The sequence below is a fragment of the Dromiciops gliroides genome, chromosome 2 (genome assembly GCF_019393635.1).
Source record: "Dromiciops gliroides isolate mDroGli1 chromosome 2, mDroGli1.pri, whole genome shotgun sequence".
In the NCBI taxonomy this organism is placed as follows: Eukaryota; Metazoa; Chordata; class Mammalia; order Microbiotheria; family Microbiotheriidae; genus Dromiciops; species Dromiciops gliroides.
Genome location: NC_057862.1, coordinates 249,982,798 through 250,002,438, shown reverse-complemented (window position 1 = coordinate 250,002,438; position 19,641 = coordinate 249,982,798). Strand labels below are relative to the sequence as shown.

General features: G+C 35.7%; 1 protein-coding gene across 1 annotated transcript in view; it reads right to left on the bottom strand.

Annotated features, from left to right (window-relative positions):
* The window catches only part of MNAT1 (MNAT1 component of CDK activating kinase), a 236,553-nt gene that overhangs the window by 126,177 nt on the left and 90,735 nt on the right, over nucleotides 1-19,641 (bottom strand). The window contains exons 4-5 of the mRNA XM_043982241.1: nucleotides 9,029-9,132; nucleotides 2,780-2,920 (exon numbers count right to left, since the gene is read on the bottom strand). Coding sequence (XP_043838176.1) covers nucleotides 2,780-2,920; nucleotides 9,029-9,132 — 245 coding nt within the window. The remainder of the gene's footprint in view (nucleotides 1-2,779; nucleotides 2,921-9,028; nucleotides 9,133-19,641) is intronic.

Below are 19,641 nucleotides of genomic sequence, written 5' to 3'. Positions count from 1 at the left end.
TCTGAAAGAATGGTGTATCGTCAGTGGTAATAGAGAAGTTGGGAAGAGGGGAGATACAGGAGGGAGAGATAATAAAGTCTTTCTTGGACATTTTGAGTATAAGATGTCTATGATCTACTTTAAAATTCCCCACAGGCACAGTACTGGAGCTCAAGAGAAAGATATAGGCTAGATAAATAGATCTGGGAAACATCTGCAGAGAAATGATCACTGAACCAATGGGAGTAGATGAGATCAGAAAGAAAGAGAAGAAAGCCCAAGACAGAATTCTGTAGGACAACCAAAGTTAGTAGACATGACATGAAGATCCAACAAAACAGAATAAACAGGACTGGTCAGAGAGGTAAGAGAACCAAGAGAGTAATGTCACAAAAAACTTAGAGAGGAGGGAGAAAAGGTGGCTAACAGTGCCAAATACTTGAGAAAGGTGGAAATTTGAGAGGACAGTAGAGATATGGCAATTAGGAAAACGTTGGTAACTTCAGAAAGAATAGTTTCAGCTGAAAGATGAGCCCAAAAGCCAGACTGGAGAGGGTTAGAAGACAGTGAGAAGATAATTAGAAACACCAAATGGTTTAGCTGAGGAAAGGAGAGATAAAGGATGCTATTAGTTGGTGGGCATGGTAGAATCTAGAGAGGGTTGGGTTTTTTAATTTAATGTTGGTAGAGATTTGAGTATGTTTGAAGATAGCAGGGAAGAGGCTAGAAGATAGGAAGAGACTGAAGATTAAAGAGAGAATAGGGATGATAAGGGTGGGGACAAACTGTTAGAGAAATGAGGGAGAAGAGATCAAGGATACATATAGAAAACTCAGCCCTAGAAAACAGAGGATCCATTTCATCATACTGATGTATAAAAGAAGATAGTAGAGGGCAGAGGGGTGATGTCAGAGGAATGTAAAATGAGGTATCATTGCTGCTGTTGTTGTTGTTGTTTTGTCCTGCATCAAGGTGATACTTGCAATGAATTGGATTTAAATGAGAGAAGACTGTGCAAAATCACCAACCTTGCTCTTTCCTCCAGAGCCACCTGCGTCCTGTGGCAAGATATACATCAGGATGACTAGAGATGACCCCAGATGTTTAAAGCAAATAGGATTAAGTGACTTAACAAGGGTCATACAACTAGTAAGTGTCTGAGGTCAAATTTGAACCCAGGTCCTCCCAACTTCAGGGTCAGTGCTTTACACCACCTAGTTGCCCATGAGATAAGAAAAGGAGAAAACAGAGCTCTTGTCAAATGACCTCAATTTTTTTTTCCAAGGAAGTATAATAGGAAGCCCAAAGTACAAAGGGTGGAGGGAGTAGTGCAAGAGGCTTGAAAAGAGAAGAAAAATGTTTGGCACACCTCCTGAATTGACTGTGATTGGGAATCAATTAGGTAGAAATTGGAATGTTCTGCTTAGCATAGTGCCTAGTACATAGTAGGTGCTTAATACATGTTTACTGATTGATTGTTTGCTACACTGGGAACCCAGCAAAGATTAGTTAGCATAAATTTGTAGTGGATCTAGTCAGAAGAGTCTTGTGATTTTCTCCAATTCTATTAAGTATCTGAATAGGAGCAAAGGAGACCAATGATAGGATTAATCCATAGTTGGAGTTTGGCAAAGATTAATCTGTGATAGGACAAGGGAGCAAAGAATTAAAAAGTAGAAGACTGTGCAAAGGGGAAAAACTGTGCAAGTAGGAGTGCAATCAAAGCAGAAGCAATGACCTGGAGTTCTGAGGGATAGAGATATGAGACTACAGTGAGGCTGAAAGAATTAGTTTAGGAAGAGTGGGCATAGGAAAGATGGAAAGATAAAATATTATAATTCCATAAAGAAAATTTATAGTTCTAGAAAAGTAACAAAATTTAAGTCAAATACAATGGACAATGTTGCTGCCATACTATTAAAGTTAAAGCACTTATACTTCCTTTGTTAAGAATCAGTAAACTAAGGGGAAGTTAGGTGGCGCAGTGGATAGAGCACCAGCCCTGGATTCAGGAGAACCTGAGTTCAAATCCGGTCTCAGACACTTAACAATTACTAGCTGTGTGACCCTGGGCAAGTCACTTAGCCCCAGTTGCCTCACCAAAAAAAAAAAAAAAAAATCAGTAAACTACAAAAAGTGGAAAGTGACAACTACTATTAGGTACAGTCATGTTATTTATTAGATTGGTGGGAGCAATATTTTGGTTTGGTCGAAAACTGTCTGACTTTAAAATAAAACATATCAACAAAGAAAATATACTAGAGCCTCCATGATACTTGTGGCATGGGTAAGACATTGTCCTTCTGATAATTTTCAATATTTAAATCTACTAAAATAGAGTCCACAATGGATTCCAAACTCTAATACATATTCATAAATTACTTTCTCCAGTGATTTATTCTTAGTCAGAGTTGGAACACAGCCCAAACTTTTGAAATTCCATTTAAACATATAACATCTAGCATCATAGAGAACCAAACACTAGTAAATACTTTAAAATTAAAAATTCCAGCCTTCTGTGTTTACTTCTACATCTATTTATCCCGAAGTACTTAAGAGTTGAGGCAGCTAGGTGCTGCAGTGGATAGAGCACTAGGCCTGGACTCAGGAAGACCTAAGTTCAAATCCAGCCTTAAGCACACACCACCTGTGTGACCATGGCCAAGTCACTTAATCCTGTTTCATCATCTGTCAAATGAGCTGGAGAAGGCAAGAGCAGACCACTCTAGTATCTCTGCCAAGAAAACCCCAAACAGGTCACAAAGAGTCAGACACGACTTAAAACGACTAAACAACTTACCAGCTCATCTAAGAGGGCCTGTTTATTCTTCCTTTTCAGAATCTGCTGCAGTTGCTCCTCCTTTTGGATAAAGAGTCGTCTTTGTTCATTTTCTTGTCGTTCCACTTCTAAAGCTTCTTCCAACTCCTCCTGTTCCCGGGTCTAAGACAGTCACAACATTTGTTTAGTTCCCTACTAATGTTGACTCTATATACCAAATCTAGGCCTATACCAGAGTATAATGTTGTCAACATTCTTAATAGTTATAAGTGAGGGGGCAGCTAGGTGGTGCAGTGGATAAAGCACTGGCCTTGGATTCAGGAGGACCTGAGTTCAAATCCAGCCTCAGACACTTGACACTAGCTGTGTGACCCTGGGCAAGTCACTTAACCCTTGCCAAAAAAAAAAAAAAAGGACAAAAAAAATAGTTATAAGTGAGACTGGTCATGAATGATTTTCACAGAACAGGAATTACTGCTTATTTTGGAACTCCAATGTCTCACTTTCTGGTCATAACCCACTACTCAAAAAAACCTGAAAGACTCCTCAGGACATCTTCTACAAAAACTGTACTACAACCAGATACCAAACCATAACAATGAAGCTCACACGTGTCATATACTGTTTCAATTAATTCAATTCTGAGCACAAGCCATTTCACAATAGACACCAACGCTCCCACATGGCTCAAAAAAGCCATGGACGCTTGTCCTCTACAAGGAACATATCTTATACCTCTTCCTAAATGACTTCACAGGGTTCCCTGCTGAAATGGGCAATTAATATTAGTTAATGGTGATACTGATGGTAAAACAGCATATGTCATCTGAATATCATTTATGAATTTTCTGCCCATTTGAAACCTTGTACTTGAGAAATTTAGTATTTCTCAGTAACAATTCAAAAGTAAGTTGTGATTCTCATTCTGTAATTTAATTGTTTTTAAGAATAAAGATAGTATCATAAATATGTCTGCCTGTCCATTCACCATGCTTTTTGAAGCCTGAGAACTAAACCTAAATTACTACTAGTAAAATCTACCACTCAGCTGGTAGTGGTGAACAGAGGAATGACAAGGAAGTTAGAAAACATTTAGGCGCTTGAAGGTTTTGCCAAAATCACTTCAATTAAACAAACATGCATTAAGCATCTACCTTCAAGGTACTCACTGTGTCAAACACTAGGGATAAATGGTGAAGGGCATAGTTCTTACCTTCAAAATGCTTACTGGAGGTATATGAGAAATAGACAAATAAGTATGAATCTAGACATAATGTAATAAAGGCAAAGGGGAGATACAAACAAAAGGAAGGCAAACTCTTTTTTTTTAGGAAGGCAAGCTCACTTTCATTGGGAGTTTGTCAGGGTGCAGGAGAGGGGTGAGTAGGGGGAAATAGGGACAATCAAGGAATATTTCATGAAAGTGGATACTTGAGCTGAATCTTGAAAAAAAATAAAGATTTCAACAAATATGAAGAGAAAGAACATTTCAGACATGAGAGCTGGCCTCTACAAATGTATGAAGATAAAAATTAGGGAATAGTAGTTCAATTTTGCTTGATTATTGAGTACATGAAAGCAAACTATTTGAAATAAGGTTGAAAAGATAGGCTAGAAATGGATTGTAGAGAGTCTTAAATGCCAGGCTACAGAGTTTATATTTTATTACATATAGGCAGTAGAGAGCCACTGATAATTTTTGAGTAGAGAAGTAACAGTCATGTTTTATTTATACACAAAAATAATTGTGTGATGGATGTATTGGAAAGAGAAGACACTTTATAAAAAAGACCAATTAATAGGTTATGACCATTTGAGCTAGCTGAGTAACTGATCAATCAACTATCATTATAAGAGCTTACTATGAGCAATACATTGTGCTAGGTGCTCAGATTACAAGTAAAAAAGTAAGACACATTCTGTTCTTTAGAATTTTACATCCTACTAGGGCAGGATTCTGTGAATTTGGAAAGGAAAACTAAATGTACATCTTCTTTCAATAGACTTGGTCTCCTTTGTAACCCCATCTATTTTATTTTATTTTTTTAAAAAATATTCTAAGGAATCCCTTGGCTTCAACAGACTGGAAAAGGAATCTATGACATACAAAATGTTCACTGATTAGTAAATAAAGGTTCTATACAAAATACAAAGTGATTAGGTCAACAAGAAGATAATCACTGGGGGAATCAGAAAAGGTTTTATGAAGGAACTAGAAGTTCCAAAAGGCAATGGTGAGGCACAAAATTATAACAGAACTTCAATGTCCTTAGAGTCTAAGTCTCATAATGAATAAATATTTAAATACTTAACTGATTAAATAGAAAGGGGGAGAAAATGTCCAAGTATCATAACTATAGAATCAAAAGACATTTCTATGGGAGATGGGAAGGTTGAAAGCCCACAGGGGAGCCTAGTCAGGAAAGTATTTGATAGAAAAGGGCACTCACTGTTAGGGGAAACAGCCACAGTCATACAATATAATGCCTCAAAAACCAAAGAACCTACCCACCATATTAATATTCCATTTATTCAACAATTCTGCTATGAGAATAACATTCTGATTTTTATAAGAGCCGTCACCAGGAAAAAGACAGTATTCTCTTTATAAAAATTTATTTTACGTACAATTATTGGGGGGAGTGTGTGGCGGAGAAGCAAAGGACAACTGCGTCATTAAAATTTTATTAGGGGGAAAAAATCTATCCACATAACTCTCCCTTCTCCCAAGTTAAAGTTTCACTCATCAATCTCTGTTTAAACTAATCCAGAAAGCTAAAAATAGGAAATGAGATATACCTTCACTAAGACCAGTTCAAAATTAGACTTCCTATCTCAGTTTAATAAACTCAGTTTAATAAGCAGCCACCAAACAGCAATACTCATGGTTAATAATATGATAGACTTGTCCCAATTTCTATGGACTTGTCCTGATATTAAGAAGTACTAACTTTACTGAATCTAAATGATATTCTTGTTGACAGAATCCTGAAAAGAATTATGATTGGCCCTTTGAGTCAAAAAGCTTTCCCCCAGTAGTTTCTCCAGGTCTTAACTGGGTTACTTTAATGTATGCCTAAATTCAGAAAAAAGACTTACTGAAAAAAAAAAATTAAATGAAATTAAAAACCTTTGGCATGGGGCAGCTCGGTGGCGCAGTGGATAGAGCACTGGCCTTGGAGTCAGGAGGACCTGAGTTCAAATCCGACCTCAGACACTTAACACTTACCAGCTGTGTGACCCTGGGCAAGTCATTTAACCCCAATTGCCTCACTAAAAAACAAAAACAAAAACAAAAAACCTTTGGCATAACCCCTATTTTTAAAAAACACTGTATACCCCTAAGTTATTTTAACACAAAGGCAGAATCAAGAGAATTTATTCCTTGGAGTTAGTGAAAGATACCATCCATGTGAAAAAGAACTACTAGTCCATATTCCATGGCAGCCACTTACGGGATGTTCCCAACGACACCTTCCTTACTGACATGAGGGAACCTGTATCTTCTCCATTTGAAATATACTGCTCAGTTTGTTTATTTACAACATTAGTAACACAAGAAGCCAGTACAGTGCAAAGTATATTGTTCTGCATAGAAAGAACATGTCATAAACAGTGCTGACTTAAAACTGAGAATATTTAGATTTTAATCTAAATGAAAAAACATAAGAGCTAAACATTCCAGAAGGGCAGAAATGGTTCTAATTGCATCCATGGCATACTTCCAGAATAATGTCTGTGACTCAAAAAAATTCAAAAAGTTTTAAAATTCCATATAGAAATGTAAATATGACACTTTTACAATACAACTGTGCTAGAATTAGCTAATGCCTTATAGTAACCACATATCTGTTTTCTGGTTTGAAATCATGAAAAGACTAGATATAGCACTCAACTGAAATTTTTATTGAATAATGTACCTGACATGAAATATTTTTTCATATCAAAGTTAAGTATAAAATTCTGATGTTACCATTCTACTCCATTATTTTATATAAATATTCTGGTGCAAGTAAAAAGACATTTCTGGTAAATTCTGCAATGATTTTTTTAAAAATACTGGCAACTCAATTAGTGAATCCTCCAGTTCCTTTTTTTTTTTTTTTAGTGAGGCAATTGGGGTTAAGTGACTTGCCCAGGGTCACACAGCTAGTAAGTGTTAAGTGTCTGAGGCCAGATTTGAACTCAGGTACTCCTGACTCCAGGGCCAGTGCTCTATCCACTGCACCACCTAGCTGCCTCCTCCAGTTCCTTTTAAGAAAGTCAACCTAATTGTGAAGAAGCCTGAAGAAAGTCCTCTGAAACACTGAGAAGGAAAGGATATCTACCATAGAGGTGAGATATCGAAGAACTTTACTCCATCAAAAGCAGTATGGTTTAAGAGAGGAAACATGAAATAATAGAGAGAGAAATGGTCAAGGAGGGAGAATAATTGGAATTCTACCTCCAAGATGTAAAAACTGTGTGACCCAATATAACTAATATGGAAATATGTTTAGCATGACTAGACATATATAACCTATATTAAACTGCTTGCCTTCTCATGGCGGAGGGGGGGGGAGGAAGAAAATTTGGAACTCAATTTTTTTAAAAGAATGTCAAAAATTGTTTTTACATGTAATGAGGAAAAAAACATATTTTCAAAAAATAAAAAATAAACTGTGTGATCTTGGATAAGCTTTTTCATTCTCCACAACCCAGTTTCTTCTCTATAAAATAAAAGGGTTAGACAATATTGTCTCCTTGGAGCTCTAATAGTTTATGATCCAACAGGTCATGCATGCTATTACATTCAGAGTAAATTAAAAGTTATACATGGGGGCAGCTAGATGGCGCAGTGGTTAAAGCACCGGCCCTGGACTCAGGAGTACCTGAGTTCAAATCCGGCCTCAGACACTTGACATTTACTAGCTGTGTGACCGTGGGCAAGTCACTTAACCCCCGTTGCCTAAAAAAAAAAAAAAAAAAAGTTATACATGCATTTTTAAATTTTCTCTGCATCTCTCAAAATGAGAGAATAAAATGGAGCTAAGGGGGAAATAGTACTGAAGTTAATATGTAATTCTGGTGATTGGATCATTGTAAACATGCAGTCCTTTTTCTTTGCAAAACACATTTTAAATACATTCTCTTGGTCCTACAATAAGTTGTTTAGATTAATTTTTAATTTAATAAGATGACTGATAAATATTTTGACCAAATAAGCTTACTTTAGCCCTACATTTTACATTAAGGGGGGAAAAAGTAACCAGCAAAATAACCTAAATTAAGCTTAGCATACAAGTTTGTTTCTCTAGTTTTATTATAATTCATTTTACATTTTTATTAACAGGGTCTTTGTTTTCTTCATCCCCCTCTTGGGAGCTACATAAATGCCTGTGTCTGGAATTTTCTTTCCCTTTCAAATGAAAAAGCAACCATTCTCCCAGCATAAGAATGAACAGAGTCTTTCATGGCTATTATCCAAATGAACCCGTAGCAGTGAATATATATGTATGTATATATGTATGTATATATACGTATATATATATATGTGTGTGTGTGTGTGTGTGTGCTAGCAAAAGTGGCATTTAACATGCAGATAATCTCATGCATTCAGATCTTTAAAGAATAAACATGTAAAATATTAACACCATCAGCAAAAGGGGTTGTTTCACTACTGTAACATGTCTTCTATATCTGACCTAAGTCTTAGACTATAATATTTGTAGATTTTGTTGTTGGAAAAGCCATTTAAATAGCATCAACCTTGATTTCAGAAAGGCTTGGAAAGACTTGTACAAACTGATGTATAGTGAAGTGAGCAGAACCAGGAGAACAATGTGCACAGTGACAGCAACACCACTCGATGAAGAACTGTGAATGACTTGACTATTCTCAGCAATACAATGATCCAAGACAATCCCAAAGGACTAAAGATGAAGCCTACTATCTGCCTTCAAAAAAATAACTGATATTGATGGAACACAGATTAAAGCATGCTATTTTTCACTTACTTTCATTTTTTTTCCTTTATTCATTTTCTTATACAAAATTACTAATACGGTAATGTTTTATATAATTGCACATATATAACCTATATCTGATTGCTTACTGCCTCTGGGAGGGATAGGGAGGAAGGAAAGGAGGGATAAAATTTGGACTCAAAACTTTAAATAAAAATGTTTATTATTTTAAAAAACTAAAAACTTAGAAAAATTTTAAAATAAATAGCATCAACCTGAAGCATCAAATTCTATTAAAATAAAGGAAAACAAAAAAGTAACTTACCAGTTTTAGCTTGTTTTTCTGAATGACATCTTTGTTTTCCTTTTGGTACAGCTCCATTTTCTTTTTGGTATTGTCCAAATCCACATTATTGGTCAAGTTAAAAACTGCATCAGAAGAAACCACAATTGCATGAGAACATATTAATATATATCTTGTAACTCACAAACATCATAACTGACAAGTACTACACGAATTTTGTAAAAATTCCTCAACTCCAAATAGTGTTCTTTAAGCATATAAAAACCAAGTGGAGTTCATATTGTTTTTTTAAAATACCCATTATTACTTTATAATTTTTTAAGTGTGCATATTTTAAAGGTATAAGGGCAGCTAGGTGAAATAATGAATAGAGCTCTTGGCCTGGAGTCAGAAAGACATGAGTTCAAATCCAACCTCAGACACTTTGTAAGCAAGTGAACCTGGCCAAATCATTTAACCTGTTTGCCTCAGTTTCTTCATCTGTAAAATGAGCTGGAGAAGAAACGGAAAACCACTCCAATATCTTTTCTAATAAAACCCCAAATGGGGTCACAAAGTGTCAGACACAACTGAAAAACAACTCATCATCATCATCAACAACAACAACATTTCCCAGTTACATTTAAATCTGGTTTGGGCCCCAACTGGGAGTTCTGCATGGCCTGAGCCATGAGTTGAGTTGGAAACCTGTCAAAGACTTGTCTCACTTTAGCATTTCTATCTCCACTGCCTAAAAGCACAGTACCTGGTACACAGTAAATACTTACTGACCAATTGATTTATTGGTAACATGGGCTTATTGCTTGTATTTTGCATTTTCTTAAAAATTTATGTGTTATAGTAGACGTGTTTTATATGATTATTGGCTACAATGTTGGCCTTAGAGTCAGGAAAATGTGAGTTCAATTTTGGCCACAGAAACTGTGTGACCCTGGATAAATCATTTAACCTCGGTTTGAATAGCACCTTTCTCACAGGGTCATAAGAATCAAATGAGGTAATATTTAATTGCTAGCTGTTTAAGTAAATTCAGCTATAAATAGGAATAACAGATACTCATTTTTATTTGCCTTTTACCATTTTAAGAATCTAGCTGTATAAGGTATTATGGATCCCATCACAAACACTATTAAATTTAAAAACAGAAGAGGCTTTAAAGGTCATATAGTTCAACTCTTTAATTTTACAAATGAGGAAACTGAGGCCAAGAGAGACAGTTAAGGGAGTTGCCCATGGTCACATGAATGAAGTGGGATTTCAACTCAAGCCCTTTGACTTTGAGTTCAAATACAACTAAAGTAATTTCACTTCAATCCAGTAATAATTTAAATTGGTTCATGTTAGGAAATACTGCCAGATATGTATTCCAAATTTCTTGATGGGGAGGACAGATGTCAGAATAAAGATTTATGTTTTAGTCTGGGGAGGAAATGGTTTAGTTTATAGTCCAGGTTTACTTCTTTCCAGTTTCCAAAATACCATTTTATCAAGTGTTTTATCTTGATATTTCATTGTTTTAATATTATTCTCTCAACCTGTCATTTTCCTTTTACCTGAGAATTATAATCTGAACATTTAAAATAATCATTAACATGTTCAGAATTCACATTGTTTTAAGTGGCTCAATTAACTATTGTGATTACAAGAAGGCAATTCTGATTCACTGAAAGCTTATTCAACTATCTGAACAAGTTTCAGTGGCTACTCTTATCAAATTCTTTTGAGATTATACTCTGGCTCCATCTCATCCATTCATCTCCACTCAGAAATAAGCAATTTAATAGTTTTCACCAAATCCCAAACACTTTCCATTTTGTCATTTTCCACACTTAAGCATCTTAGGAAATAATATAATCTTTTTACCTTGCCATGATAGAAGCCACTAAAATGGGGATTCAGATCTGTATTTTATTTGTTTTATAAGAAATGATACAAACATGATTTTTATTTTTATTTTGGAATGTTTTCTTTTTTATTATAGTATGAATCCTTTCCCTATAATGGTGATTCTAAAACTTTTTGTTCTCAGGACCCCTTTACAAACAAAATTATTGAACAACAAACCCTCCAAAAACATTTGCTTCTGAGTCATATCTACTGATTTTTACCTATTAAAAACTAAAACTTCTTAGTATTATTATAAAAATACTTTTGACCTTATGGAGCCCCAGGAGGCCCTTGGCCACACTTTGAAAACTACTGTCCCATGGTGACCTTGTTCTGGAAGTATGTATCTATGTATGGCCAAATGGACAGATTGATGGATGGGGGCGGTGTATGCGAGTGTGCGCATGTATACACATGTGCACCTTAAAAATTGTTGTAGTTGGGGCAGAGCCAAGATGGAGGAGGTAAGATAGTAACCTCTCGGAGCTCCCCACACAATCACACCAAAAACCTCCAAATACTGCCATAAGACAATTCCTGGAGCAGCAGTCCCCACAAAAGGACGGGGTGAGATCATTTTCCAGCCAAAGATGGCTTAGAAGGTCAGCAGGAAAGGTTTGCTGTACTGGGGTGGGAGTGGAGCCCAGCCCCGCAGCCCCACTGACACAGATCCAAGCCCCAGGCAAGTCATACCAGAGAAAGAGACCTCTAGAGTCTCTGAATCAGCAACAGTGCTGGCTTCTTCTGGAATTCAGCTCACGGTCTTTTGAGAGGGTCGAGTGATTGGCCAGGGGGAGATTACAGGGGGCTCTACTGGCACTGAGGGGGAATTCAGTTGTCTTGCCCATGCTGTGAACCAGGAAGCAGTCTTGAATGGTGGTGGCCCACATGGGGGAGTGACACAGGTTTGCCCGGAGCTTGCAACCACAGTGAAATAGAATTTTGCTTCTGAGTTAAAGAGCAAGCAAGCCTGGGGCTATTTATATACCAGAATACAGGCCAGGTAAGTGGAGAATCTGCCTCTCTTTAAATCATACCACATGGGACCCCAAGAAGCTTGGGACAGTGCATCCTGGAAGCAATGATCCACTTTAAGAAGGAGTTAAAAGTCAAGATACAGGCTAACAATGTGAACAGACAGAAAAAAATGTGAACCATAGAAAGTTTCTTGGGTGACAAGGAAGATCAAAATACACCCTCAGAAGAAAATAAAGTCAAAGCTCTTACATCCAAAGCTTCCAAGAAAAATATGAATTAGTCTCAAGCCACTGAAGCACTCAAAAAGGACTTTGAAGATAAAATAAGAGAGGTAGAAGAAAAAATGAGAGTGATGCAGGAAAATCATGGGGAAAAAAAAAGTCAACAGCTTGAAAAGCCAAATGGAAAAGCTCTCTGAAGAAAATAATTGCCTAAAAATTAGAATTGAATAAATGTAAACTAATGACTTTATGAGAAAGCAACACACAATAAAGCAAATCCAAATGAATTTTTAAAATGGAGGACTATGTGAAATATCTCCTTGGAAAAACAGCTGACCTGGAAAATAGATCCAGGAGAGATAAATTATTTGAAAACTATTGGACTACCTGAAAACCATGATCAAAACAAGAGCTTGGATAGCATCTTCCAAGAGATTATCAGGGAAAATTGCCCTGATATTCTAGAAGAAGAAGGTAAAATAGACATTGAAAGAATCCACCAATCACCTCCTGAAAGAGATCCAAAAATGAAAACTCCCAGGAATAGTATAGTCAAATTCCTGAGCTCCTAGGTCAAGAAGGAAATATTGCAAGCAGCCAGAAAGAAACAATTCAAGTACTGTGGAGCCAAAGTCAGGATAACACAAGACCTAGCAGCTTCTACATTACAGGATCAGAGGGCAAGGAATATGATATTCCAGAGGGCAAAGGAACTGAGATTACAATCAAGAATCACCTACCCAGCAAAATTGATTATAATCTTTCAGGGGAAAAAAATGGGACTTCAATGAAAATGAGGACTTTCAGGCGTTCGTGAAGAAAAAACCTGAATTGAATAGAAAATTTGACTTTCAAATACAAGACCCTAGAGAAGCATAAAAAGGTAAACAGGAAAAAGAAATCATAAGGGACATTAAAAGGTTAAACTGTTTACATTCCTACATGGGAAGATGATACATCTAAATCATAAGAACTTTCTCAGTATTAGGGTAGCTGAAAGGAATAAATTTCAACAGAAAGCACTAGTGGGGAGTGATTATGAAGGGATTATATCTATAAAGCATTTATTGTTTATCTTTTTTGGGGGGGCAGTAGTGGTTGAATGGCATACCCAGGGTCACACAGTTGGGAAGTGTCTTATGTCTGAGGCTGGATTTGGGTTTGAGTCCTTCTGGGTCCAGGGCAGGTGCTTTCTCCACTCTGCTACCTAGCTGCCCCATGATGACATCTTTAAAATAAAATTAATGGGTGAGAGGATTACACTGGGAGAAAGGGAAAGGGAGACATGGAATGGGGTAAAGTATCTCACATAAAAGACATAAGAAAAAGCTTATGGAGTGGAGGGAAAGATGGGGGTGGAGTGGGGGAGTGAATGAGCCTCACTCTCATCAAAATTGGCTCAAAGAGGGAATAACATACACACTCAAGTGGGTATAGTAATATATCTTGCCCTGAGGGGAAGTGGGAGGGGAAGGGGATAAGGGGTGAGGGTGAAGGAAAGGAGGGCAGATTGGGGGAAGGGAAGTCAGAAGCAAAACACTTTTGAGGAGGGATAGGGTAAAAGAAGATAGAAAATAGAGTAAATATCATGGGGAACAAATACAATGGAAGGAAACACAGCAATAGTAACTGGGGGAAATTTTGAAAAAGAGGCAAAAGCAATGCAAGATGAGGATGATGATGATGATGTTACTTACTTTGCTGGCCTATTGTGAAGAAAATTCATTGTCAGATATAAGGTACTATATAAATGTTAGCTATGATTGTTGTTGCAAAATGGATCAAAACTGATGGGTGTTTTGTAAGGAAATCTCCCTTTAAAGTACTATATAGGATGCTATCAGAAAAACCTGGACTTACATGAGCTGATGTAAAGTGAAATATACTGTATACAAAAAACCCCATCAATAGTGTAAGATGATCTGCTGCAAATGACTTAGTTATTTTCTGCAATACAATAATCCAAGACAATTCTGAAGGACTTAAAATGCAGTCCATCTACAGAGAAAGAACTGATGGTACCTGAATACAGATGGAAGTATATTTTGTTGTTGTTACTTTTTATCAAATTTTTTTGTCTGCTATGTTTTGCACAACTGCACATGTATAACATATTGAATTGCTTGAGTTCTTAAGGATGGGGGATAGGAAGGAAGGATGAGAATTTGGAATACAAATTTTTAAAAATCAGTGTTACGATTTGTTTTTACATGTAAGGTGGAGGAAAAATCTAAATAAATACATAAATTTTTTTAAATTGTTGTTGTTTAGTCATTTTCACTCATGTCCAACTCTTTGTGGCCCAATTTGGGGTTTTCTTGGCAAAAATACTCAAGTGGTTTGCCATTTCCTTCTCCAGCTTATAGAGGAGGAAACTGAGGCAAACAGGGTTACGTGACTTGCCCCAAGGTTACATAACTACTAAGTGTCTGAGGCCACATTTGAACTCTGGCATTCCTGACTCCAGACCTGGCACTCTATCGACTGCACTACCTAGCTGCCCTTAAGGAAAATGTTAAATAAAATAAAATTTTGAAATACAATGTATATAATATTTATTGATGGTTTTCTAAGTCAATATTTGACTGCTGAGATTGATTTTTATTTGAGTTTAACATTACTATTTGAAGAACAAAGAGTATAAAGGAAAAGGGAGAAGTTACATATTTTATTTCTATACAAACATCACATTCTGTCCTCACAGCTAGCTCTCCACAAACTACCCATGTAAACTTAAGCAAATTACTTATCTCTTTAGGTCTTAATTTCATTTAAATTTAATACACAAGAATTTCTTAAATGCCTGCGACATATGCAAGGACTATATATAAACACTGGTACTACAAAGTTAGAAATTAAACTGTCCCTGACCTTAAGGTGCTTACATGCTGCTTATTGAACTCATCTCCTAATACTGGGAATTTGAACAAGATGATTTCATGTCTGTGAATGAAATGATGCTACTAATATACCATCAATAAGGATTTAGGAAGTCACGCACCTTGTTTTGTTTTTCATTACATGATAAATATCTGAGCAACAAATAAAAGGATACTGGTGTGACATACATATATTAAGTCTATAACCTAAGGTTGTCAATCAGAATTATGACCATATTCTTTAAAAAGTAGCATTATCTACTTCAAATATAAGTAGGAGGGGGCAGCTAGGTGGAGAAGTGGATAAAGCACCAGCCCTGGATTCAGGAGAACCTGAGTTCAAATCAGCATCAGACACTTGACACTTACTAACTGTGTGACCCTGGGCAACTCACTTAACCCCCATAGCCCCGCCCCCCCCCAAAATATATATAGGAGCCTTTTTTAAATTTTAAATAAAACAGAAATAGGAATAACAAGTATTTTATAACCACAGATGGATTAAAGGTAAAACTCAACAAATAACCTACTGTATTAACTGATTTTCCTAATTTATAACACCAGCACTTCTAGGACCAGGATTTTACTAGAGTAAGTATTTTCTCCACTCACACACACCTCCACCCATCTACACTTCAATAGATGATCTTCCTGAATTACTAACAATGAAGCTTCTTCAAACTTACTTAGGCTCATCCTTGAAAAATAGAGACTTCTTTATTTAGCCTATCTAAAGCATTTCTTCAGCTTAAGGAGACTTTTAAGACCTTAAGTCTGCCAAGATCGAGGTTTTAAACTCAGTTTCACTTCTAAGCCACAAAGAATTCTTCAGAAAGTTGGAATATTCTACAAAAACAAAAACTAAATATAACCATTTTTACAACTTCTAAAAATATTTTTATGAGGATTAAAGATCAACTCAATGTAAAATATAACAAATATTATTTGGTCATTAATAATCCTACTGATCATGACAATTTCCATTTGTTCATTTTAATTATGGAAAGTATTGTATTTTCAAAACAATTAACAGAAGTCTCAAAAGTAAATAACTTTTCAAGGAAAGTGACTTTTCTTGAAGTTCATATGAATTACTCATAATGATCTTCCTGACTCATACATGTTAATTTTCACTTAAAGTTTTGTGTGCATACATTGTATACCTTTAGATTAATTGTAGGCAGTCAAAGCATAGCAGAAAGTAAATTATCTCAAAATTCTTCAAGTTTTTAAAAATCTCACTTTGGGGAGTCACCCTATTGATCATGTATACTAAATGGTGGCCAAATCTCCACTACATTATATGCTATCTGGCCTTAACTTCTTAGTTTTCTTATCATGAAAACTAAATTTTTACTTTTAAAAGCAATTCTGTCAAACCATCACAATTTAATTTTATCAATATCAATTTTTAAAAACAGTTCTTCTGAACCATGATTTTTCTGCCTTCTTATACTTAACAATCAATATACTGAAATTTGGGGAGCTACTGCTGAGAATAGTCACATGAGAATACTGGCATAAAATCACATTTCCAACCTGAGCTCCAACCAAAACAGCTGCACTTGAATGTCAACACTTCTTATGATTTAAACATACATACCAACTTTCAAAATGTTTATATGATGACATAAGTAGTCAATAACATATGATGCGTTATATATCACTCATATGTTATAACACAATTCCAGTAAACTTCAAAAAAAAAAATTTACTTTGAAGGTCAAGATGAAGACCATTTGACCACTTAATAAGCACAGATGGCTTTCAAAATGCCTACATTCCCAATTGTTTAAAAATTGTTTTTATAAAATATGAACTTTGTCCACAAGAAATATCACTTTTAGGCTACTGAGACTGAAGTACTGAACTAAACAGGTAAACCACAAATCCACATGATTCACAATACCATATACTAGAAAATAATAATCATCACATCTAGAGAGCTCAATTTACAAAAGTTTTTCCCTTCTACTTAATACAAAGAACCAATTTTGATGGCTTCACACACACACAAACACACCACACACTTGAATTCCTTTTCATGAACCAGATCTCCAGAAGTACTAACAAGCACATTTTCCACATATAAGCAGTAGTTATATAGCTTGTGCTAATGTGATAAAATCACCTGGATTTGTTTTCAATTAGGCATCAATTTTATGAATAAGCATCAAATAACAATGTACCAAAAAGAGTATGATCAAATTGCTCAAAAAAATAACAACTCATTTGAAGTGAGGAGAGAAATTATATTTTTAAATCGCAAGTTCTGTCATGGCAGAGTAACCATATTTCAAAACTGCATTCACAAAAGAATTGAGTTTCATATTCAATTGATAATAATCCCTTAAATTAACAACCTATATATCTTATTTTTATATAGATACCGGTTACATAGAGTAAAATTTATTCATGAAAAAATTTGGCCTTTGATTACTAATGAAAACACTGTCATGCATTAAAAACACATATTAAAATGCCTAAAAATATCAGTATTGTCTTCACTATCTTCCTGTTTTGTGCCCCTTACTTCACATTCAATTTCTTTTCTTTTGTACTCACTAAAAAATATGTTTTAATTCTATCAAAACTAATACACTAATAAATTATTTCTCTCTCAACCAAAAGACAAGACAACCATTTGCAGTAAACTTAGATCACAAACACAAAACAAAGATGGGGACTGGACTTAAGGAAACCCAGACCACCAGCACCACTACAACCATGCAACTCACAGGCTTAAAGAATTTCCTAGAACACTAAAAGGTTATGTGACTTGCCCTGGGCCACACAACTAGTATGTGATAGTGGCAGAAATCGAATCTAGATATTCTAAGCTTTGAGGCCAGCTCTCTACTATGCCAAGATGTCTCTCTAAACACACACAAAAATAAATTCAATTCAATTATAAAAATATTTGAAGTGTCAAATATGTTCAGAACACTGAGCAGGGACAAGAAGAATGCATAGGTTAGACAAGAGGCAATCTCTGCCCTAAGGAGTTTATATGGTCTAGAAAGAAGTTACAACATACATAGATAACTAATACACAAAATAATAGATGAACATAAAAGGAAAAACACAAAGTACTATGTGAAATCTGAAGGAAAAGAAGTTTCTCTCTCCAGGGACCTAAGAAGAGGCTTAAAGAGCCTCATGGAATTGGACTTTAAAAGGTTTCATTCAATAAGTTAAGCAGTGAAATCGAGGAAATAAGAAAAGCAGTTTGAAGGGGAGAATAATAAAAACAACAGCAACAAAAATAATAACAGCACTTATACAGCACTTTAAGGTCTGCTGCTATTATCCCCATTTTCTGTATGAAGAACCTAAAGCAAAGAGAAGTTAACTAACTTGTATAACCACTTTGGGGGGGGGGGGGGAAGCAGGGCAATGAGGGTTAAGTGACTTGCCCAGGGTCACACAGCTGGTTAATTAACTTGTAAAAAGACACACGGCAATTTAGTGTGCGAAGCTATATTTGAACTCAGATTTTCCTGAATCAAGTTCTAGCTTTCTGTCCACTACACTACCTGGCTGGCTCTAGAGTAATATGTAAAGTAGTTTTGTTTTTCTTTCCATTTCATTAGGACTGTGGAGACCTTGGCATGTTTACAGGCAGAAGGGAAAGACCAGTGGAGTGGGAGAAATTGAAATTTCATCAAGATAACCAATGGATCAAGGTCCTGATGGAGAAGGGAAGAAATGGGATCAAGAACACAGTTAAGAGTTAGTAAGACTTAGAAGGGGGAAAAGAAATAAGCATTTATATAACCTCTACTTTATGTCAGGCTCTGTGACACAAAGTGTCACAAATATCTTTTTTATCCTCACAACAACCCTGTGAAGTAAATGCTGTTATTATCTCCATTTTACAGTTTGAGGAAACTGAGGCAAACAGAGATTAAGTGACTTGCCCATAGTCATTACTTACTAGTAATTACTAAGGCCAAATTTGAACTGACTTGGGTCTGACTCCAAGCTCAGTGTTCTATCCACTGTACCATCTAGCTGTCTCTTAGACACATCAAAGATTAAATAATACAAGAGATGCCATGATATAAGAGAGTAGTCCCAATGAAGGTTAGAGGCAGTGAAGGTAATGGCTTCCAAACTGTTTTGATTATATATCCCATTAACAAAAAAATTTTGAGCACACGGCTCTAACATATGCATTTATATTTATTTAGAAATCATATACATGCACTACTACATTATTATTTACATATAAAATATACATGAAAGTAGAAATTAAATGGACAAGAAGAAAAAAAGAACTTCAAAGGAATTGAAAGGAAAAAAAGGGTCAAGGCAAGGGTTTGGGGTTTTGGTTTGGTTTTAGCTTCTGGGAAAAACCTAACAGAAAAAAAGATCAAATTAATGGCACAGGTAAGAAGTGTAACCTTAGCAAGAATTAGCTTGACATCTTCTTTAAAAAGAGAAAAAGACAGAGATGTAACAATCCTAAGAAGTTTTGACAAATGACCACTTCACTCTTCTTAACAAAGCAGCAGATTAAGTCATCTTCTACAAGCACAAGAATCAGAGCACTCTTGAGGGCTTGAGGAACAAGGAAAGGACCTGAATCAGTTGCTGTGAAGGTTATAAATAATATCGCTGGAAGTTGAAGAGATGCTGATGTTCTGACCAAACTCCTAACCAAAAG